The sequence below is a fragment of the Eurytemora carolleeae genome, unplaced genomic scaffold (assembly GCF_000591075.1).
Source record: "Eurytemora carolleeae unplaced genomic scaffold, Eaff_2.0 scaffold948, whole genome shotgun sequence".
Lineage (NCBI taxonomy): Eukaryota > Metazoa > Arthropoda > Copepoda > Calanoida > Temoridae > Eurytemora > Eurytemora carolleeae.
The window spans coordinates 128811-136661 of record NW_019396850.1 but is presented as its reverse complement, the minus strand read 5'-3'; the positions used below and the strand labels follow the sequence as shown (position 1 = coordinate 136661).

General features: G+C 33.8%; 1 protein-coding gene across 3 annotated transcripts in view; it reads right to left on the bottom strand.

Annotated features, from left to right (window-relative positions):
* Nucleotides 1–1102: 1102 nt before the first annotated feature.
* LOC111709375 (cyclin-dependent kinase 17) overlaps nt 1103–7851 on the bottom strand; it is a 49038-nt gene continuing 42289 nt past the window's right edge. For all 3 annotated transcript variants that reach the window (XM_023483028.1, XM_023483029.1, XM_023483027.1), the window contains 9 exons: nt 6739–6889; nt 6114–6250; nt 5475–5570; nt 5053–5140; nt 4477–4613; nt 4147–4214; nt 3766–3824; nt 3012–3131; nt 1103–2641 (listed from right to left, as the gene is read on the bottom strand). In XM_023483028.1, the coding sequence (XP_023338796.1) occupies nt 2535–2641; nt 3012–3131; nt 3766–3824; nt 4147–4214; nt 4477–4613; nt 5053–5140; nt 5475–5570; nt 6114–6250; nt 6739–6889 (963 nt within the window). In that variant the 3' untranslated portion in view covers nt 1103–2534. The remainder of the gene's footprint in view (nt 2642–3011; nt 3132–3765; nt 3825–4146; nt 4215–4476; nt 4614–5052; nt 5141–5474; nt 5571–6113; nt 6251–6738; nt 6890–7851) is intronic.

The window sequence follows — 7851 nt, the reverse complement described above, 5'->3', positions numbered from 1 at the left end:
AACACCAGAAAATCTTGTGTTCTCCACGGGTTTTTGTTTGTTGAATAGGTCTTAAGTATCGTAGGACGGATTTAACACCTATGCTGGGGTGGATACCTGCAGTTTGAACTAATGTTTGTGTGAATCATTGGTCATATTCTGTAGTTCAAATTAACACGATACTTGTTCATTTGAACTATTTTTCTACAGCAGTTTTTCACAATTTTGAGATATTATGAAGTTTATAGGTCAAACAATTAAAGATATAGTTAAAACAAATAAAGAAGTAATTCAAATGGATATAAAAATAATTCTAATGAACATAAAATGGGTTCATTAAACACACACATTTCAAAATAACAAAAAATAATAAATGAACAGAAAAAATAGTTCAAATGATAAAAAAAAGTTTAAATGAACAAAAATAGTTCGAATGAACAAAAAATGGTTCAAATGAACGAATAATAGTCCAAATAAACAAAAAATAGTTCAAATGAACAAAAAGTAGTTCAACTGAATAAAAAAATGTTCAAATGAACAAAAAATAATTCAAATGAACAAAAAAAAATATTTCAAATGAAATTGTGGAAAAACATTAAAATGTAGGGAAAGGGCTGGTTAAAACATTTTCTGGACCAAGCGCTGCGGCTAAAACAGGCTGGGGAGCCGACCGCTCTGCGGCCACAGTTATTAAATTGACAGTGATTTGTTAGGTTCAGACAATTAAGGAGCCGAGCTCTGTGGCTAGGACAGGCTAGGGGGCCGAGCGCCTCGGCCATAGTTATCAAATTAATGAAGTAAAAGCCAATTCTATGCTGGAAACCAATGACTGGAAGTAGGTCTAAAGATAAATTAAGTCTAGTAACTGTAAAATGAGGCAGCAGGCATAAAAGCCTAGCTTATAGCATGCAATAATTAGGAATGTTAAAATTTTTTTGAGACGCCTCAGACCAATACTTTCCGAGTTATTGCAAAAAATTCTAGGAGGGGGGTCACTGTTTACCCCCCCCTCCTTCAGTTGTGATAGGGTTAATTCGGAGATGCCACTATTGAGTAATTTTCGAGCTTACAGAGAAAAAGTTAAAAAAAAAACAAGCGAAAACAATTATTTGTTAATAACCAGTAAACATGAAATCTTTATTTCAGTAAAATATTTTAACAGAATAGAAAATGCTTTTTTAACAATCACAAAAATAGAGGGGCAACAACATTTTGGTACAAGATTAGTTTATTTTCCAAACATCTTGCTGGTTTTTTATTGCCTTCATATTTTAATATTATGACTTAGGGACAGTAATATTTATCTTTATAATATCCATTTTAATTATTACTTAATATATTTTCAATTTTTTTTATAAAATACAATAAATACTTAATTTAAAATATTTCCCCCTATTAGGGTAGAAGGGAGGGGAATGAGAGAGGAATAGTAGATGGGGGAAAGGGGGGGATGCTATATAGTAGATGGGGGAAAGGGGGTGATGCTATATAGTAGATGGGGGAAAAGGGGGGATGCTATATAGTAGATGGGGGAAAAGGGGGGGGGTTGCTATATAGTAGATGGGGGAAAAGGGGGGGGATGCTATATAAAAAAGTAGGTTTTCATAAAATCACAGCATTACAAAATTCATCCAATTTTTACGTTTAATTATGTTTATTGACATGCGATACATTTTAGTCTGCACACGTTCACTATACATGCACGCAGTACATTACAATGTACTATATGTACAATATCTGAATGAAGACTGATGTATATATTTTTATCTTAAAACTGAAAATTATGATTTATATTCCAAAATAAGCAAAACTTTATTTTTCTTAAATATTTAGTCCACAAGATACTGATTCATCATAGATTTAATTTAAGAACAATTCGGCATTTTGTAACTTTGTTAATTTAAGCTTCGAGACAATGATTATTTAGCTTGGTATAAACTAATCATTACTCATTTTATATTCATTCAGAATTTGTTTCTGAATGCAGGATAAACAAATTAATGAAAAAGTAAGATGGATGGATGGACTATTTTCTATTATTTAAGGTTTTTTACTTTAACTTTGGACACCATGGACTGTTTCTGGTTTATGTTTATGTTCTCCAGAATGAACTGCCTCCTTCGATAAGGTTTAAATCCAATCCCATGGACTGCCTTCTTAAATAGGGAATAAAAGAGGTGTTAAAGTTCTTCTCTTAAGGTAGCTCAAGTTGCAACGACTTCTTCATGGAGCATGGACTTCTGCAACTTATATAGCAAAGTCTCTTTTGAAATCCGCATGGACTGCCTTTAAAAGAAGCAAGAATTGTCTTCAAAGCTAAGGCAGTATGAAATTCGTTCTCCTAAACGAGCATGGACTTTCTCTTGAGAAGCATGGACTGCTTCTAAAAGAGCATGGACTGCCTATTAAAGAAGAATGGACTGATTATTAAAGCATCATGGACTTATTATTGGCTTATTACAGCAGAAAAGACAGACAGCTTATTAACGCAGCATGGACTGTTTATTACAGCAGCATGGAATGCTCATGCCCAGTAAAGCAGCATGGACTGTTTATTAGAGAAGCATGGACTGTCTCCTGGATTTAGGCTGAGCTGACCCTACTGTTCTGTAACCTGGATCTCTGGCTAGTACTACTCCGGGCACATTAAAGATGGATTCATCTAAAAACAATTAAGTGTTTATTTATTTAGTTTTTAAAATCTTTTTATTTTGGAATTAATGAATTTTATGGTCTTATTTGTGAATTTATTACAAAATAAAATTTCTGAAATGGTTTAAGCATAAATTTCTAAACCCTTGACGAAAATTAGTTAGCACTGAAGGATTTTGAAAACTTCACAAAATTTAGGACCGCGACTAGGGCTGAAATTGTACAAAGAAAATATAGTAAAATTTACTTTTTACTTTGTTTTGCACAATTTTTAAGATTTCGTAATTTTCGATAGATTCTTTACTAGATTCTTAACTAGATTTTTTGTTAGAAAATCACCGCTAAAAGCTCTATATTGTTGGTGAAACAAATGTACTCACTGTCTCCAAGCGTAACTGCAGCTTGACTGAGAGAAGCAAAATAAGGATGCTTCATGGAATCTTTAGCAGAGATACGTCGTCTTCCTTCAAACTTCAGAAAGCCAAGAAGCAAAGATATTCCTAATTTTAAAAACAAACAAATTAATTCTAAATTATTTTCATTTCTCACATCTTCATTTAATGTCTTTTAGTTTACTTTTTCTTCTTTCCTTACACTCATAACTTTACCCTTTCCCTTTAAGCAATTTTTTCCACAAATTCTCCAGAATTTTAAGATTAACCATTTTTTCCATGTTTTCANTAAGTACTTATGGAACATATTCTCAAATAAACACTTCTTGGACATATCTCGAAAATTATGAATGAATTTTGATTGTCAATTGAAACGTTAATCAATCTAATATTATTTAGAATGCAGAAAATAAGTTAAACTAACTTCATTTTGACGAGAATTTTTCAAGAAAATATTTGCTGAAATGAGTGAAAATTAAAAAAAAAACGGTGTAAGGATAAAAATCCGTACAATCCGTACAATTTGAAAAAAAATCCGTACAATCCGTACATTCAGTACAATTTTAGGGTTACAAAATAAAAAATCCGTACAATCCGTACATTTTGGCCACCCTGTGTTTTAAAAAGTTAAATTCCACATTTTTTTAAAGGAATATCTCCTTAAAACTTACAACTTACCCATCTTTATGCTTTTATGAAGCCCCTGGTTCTTTTAAAACCCATGAAAACCCAATAAAATCACCTTCTGAATCTAATCTTGGAGCTCTGGACACCATACTTTCAGGCTGGTAGACAGGAAACCTAGATTAACAACCATTAACATTTATAATAATCATTTTATTTCTGACAGGAAAGAATTAAATATATCCCCGACCCCGCCCCCCCCCCCTCTTTTTAATAATAAAGAACATCCAATTATGGACGGTGGTTTCTAAACAAGATAACTGAAAACAATAAGCTAGTTTGCTACCATCTAGTGGTCAGTTTTGGAATTATATACTGTAAATGCACAGAGAAGCATCAATAAGATTTCTGAGCATAATAAATTATTTAGGAGGGGGAGGGTGATTTATAACTTTGCCAACCCTTACACTGGATACGCTCATGCCTCTTAAATACTTACTTATAGTTTGCCAGCTCTTCTGATCTACTGATTCCAGGCCAATCCTCTTCTTTAGGAGTACCAAGCACCTGGACAAAAATAAGAAACGATGGTTCGTGTGTAGACTTGATCTTATGACGTGCGCAATATCATTCAAAATTCCACGAAACGTTTGCGTTTTAAAAGAAAGTGGATACAAATCGTCTTCCATCGTGGTTAGAATTAAGATTAAAAATATGTTTAATTTACAAAAATATGCAAGAATTAATTTAAAGCATTTGGATAAACTAATGTCCATATTTTTACTATCTTTGATTAAAAAACGAATAATTTGAATTTAAAAAAAAAAACCTTGAATATTAGATGAAGTTCGTCCTCGACTGTTGACCCTGGGAATAGAGGTCGTCCTGAGGACATTTCATAGAAAATACAGCCAACTCCCCACATATCAATAGGAGTTGAATACTCAGTAGAACCCAGTAGAACATCTAGTAATTAGGAACAAATAATAATATGTAATTGGACGGAAAATTATCAAATTACAAGTTTGGAATTTTACAAAGTAAGGCCTAGCTTTCAAGAAACGGGGGGAGGAGGGGGGGGGTAATTCTCTTTTGAAAATGAAGAACACCAAACACATGCTATGGTTCCTCCATGGAATTCCACAAATTACTCCCCAGCACTTCTAGGAGAGGGGTCGAAAATGTTTGCCCCCCCCCCCCCACCAAAATAAAATCCTGTATGCGCCATTACTACTTTCATAGTATCTTTCATAGTAAAAGTGCTTGCAAAGCGCATAATATTTTGATATTTTTTCATTGTTGTTAGAATCAAGAAGACTTTTAAAAAATGAGTTTCTAATAATTTCTGCAGAAGAGAAGACAGAAAGCTAAAATGATTAATTGATTGATAGAATGTGCTGGCCACCTGGAGGTCTGTACCACAGTGTGACCACCTCGTTAGAATATGTTTTTGTAGGAACTGATTTTGCTCGAGCTAATCCAAAATCCGCCAACTGAAAAAAATGCTGGTTTATATAAATCAAGTTATATAATGTATTCACTATCAGCGTGTTGTAAAATAAGGATCTTGTCAGAACATCCTCGTGATGTCGGATTAAAAATAAGTGTGGAACGAGGTAGGGGATGCAGGGCCGCCATGAGCCCGCAAATTGTCTCAAATCCTAAGAATTTGCAATGACCTCCGAGCCCTGCACAGAAGAGGCTCCAAGCCACACATTCTACCTCTGCCTATTGATTTATAATTTTTAATCGACTTTTGTGGCTTGGTGAACAGTAAAATATCAAATAAATCTTCAACGTAAGCCTAAATTTGTAAAAAAATACTACCTTTAGTTCCCCTCGTTCATTTATCAACAGATTTTGAGGTTTAAGATCCCTGTGCAATACACGTCTGGAGTGACAGTACGCTAGGCCGCGTAACATCTGAACAAAAACAAAAAAAAACAATATTCGAATTTTAAGGAAAACATTTGTAAGAAATTTATGCTTGATGATGATTAATAAAAACCTACGTCAGATAATCTTAAACTTCAGTTTGCCTTTAAGTTTTCCAAGAAATAAGAACATTTATTCAAGATAAAACGTCAACTTATTCTTCTAAAAAATAAACTTATTTTATGTGGTTTAAGAAATATAACATATTGAGAGTAATGAGGACTAATAGGTTGGATAGAATTGGGCTGGAAAAGTAGAACTTTGAAAAGGAGGTAGTAAAGGAGCCTATGGGAGAGGGGGGTAAATGGGCAGAACTCAATTTACGTGGTACCTTGAGGGAGGATAGAGTATACAATAAGCGGATGGTTTCAATTGGGCTTGACTTAGTTTAACCTGGACAAGGAGGGGGGGAGAGTGAGGTATAGGAGCCCTTGGTGGGTTAAATTGGNTGGGATGGTTTAGGTTTTACCTTGACAAGTGGGGGAGGGGGAGAGCCCTGGATGGGTTAAATTAAGCTGGACTAGGTTTTACCTGGAATAGGAATAGTTTAACATTACTGATGGCAAGGATAGCTCCACAATCATCCATATACTGCTTTAAATCCTTCTCCAGGTATTCAAAAACCAGGGTCAGGGACTTCTCAGTGTGGACTATATCATGCAGGGTCACTGAAACAAATCATATTTATTAAAATTCTTGAAAAATAATCCAAATTCATCCAAAAGTTTAACTTTTATGCGAAGTAATAAAAAAATTTGGTTCTTAATTTTTGGGGAAACCTGGTCTAAGGGAGAACAACTTATTTTTTTGAATAAAGTAAAAAAAGGGTAAAAACTAGAAAAAGATTCTGAAAAATAAAGAAAAGAAAAAACAGAAATTTACATTTAATATTTTGTCACAAATTCTTAAAAAAATACAGGTGAACGACAAATATTATGGCAACATAGGGTGACCCAATAAACAAGAGAATAGAGTGAAGACTTCGATAATTAGATTTTTATTCTTCAAGGCTATTTATAAGGTTTCTATATCATACTTTGAGATATTCATATTAGGTATACAGGAATTCAGGAATTTTCCCATTTTACTATAAAAAATTAAGATAAAAAATGACCATGGTTATTGGATTAGCAAGTAGAATAATATTCCAACTGACCTATATTCGCATGTTTGAGATCTTTAAGAAGTGAAACTTCTCTGATAGCTGTACAAGGAGCTCCCTCTTCATGTTCTAGTCGTATCTCCTTCAAGGCGACAAGGTTGTCAGTCAACCTAGACTTCCCCTTGAATACTGTCGCATATGTGCCCTGTAACATGGTCCTTTGTTAGTAACCAGTCCTGCAACATGGTCCTTAGTTAGTTACCAGTCCTGTAACTTGGTCCTTAGTTAGTTACCAGTCCTGTAACATGGTCCTTAGTTAGTTACCAGTCCTGTAACATGATGTTTTGTTAGTTACCAGTCCTGCAACATGGTCCTTAGTTAGTTACCAGTCCTGTAACATGGTCCTTTTTTTGTTACCAGTCCTGTACATGATGCTTAGTTAGTTACCAGTCCTGTAACATTGTATTTAGTAAGTTACCAGTCCTGTAACATGATCCTAAGTTAGTTGCCAGTCCTGTAACATAATGCTTAGTTAGTTACCAGTCCTGTAACATGGTGTTTAGTAAGTTACCAGTCCTGTAACATAATCCTTAGTAAGTTACCAATCGTGTAACATGATCCTTAGCTAGTTATCAGTCCTGTAGCATGATCCTTAGTTAGTTACCTGTCCTGTAACATAATCTTTAATTAGTTACTACTCCTGTAACATGATCACCCTGATCATGTTACAAAACTTTTTTGAACACATCCGTACAAAAATCCGTACATTTTCAGAAGAAATCCGTACAATCCGTACAATTTTCGAAAAACAATCCGTACAATCCGTACAATTTTTTTTTTAAAAATCCGTACAATCCGTACATTTTTTTAAACCAATCCGTACATTTTTTTAAAAATCCGTACATTTTTTTAAAAAATCTGTACAATCAGCACAATTTTCGAAAAAAATCCCATTTTTGAAAAAAACACATTAAAATTCAATTTTTCATTCATTGTCTTTTGTGTTCAGTTCATGTAAGAGGGTTTAAACTTCTTCAGCAAGAATCAATCTGTAAAAAATTGGCTTCATACATATATACAAACTAAATACTGGGTACATGATACTAGGTGCATGATACTGGATACTGGATACATGATACAGGGTACATGATACAGGATACAGGATAC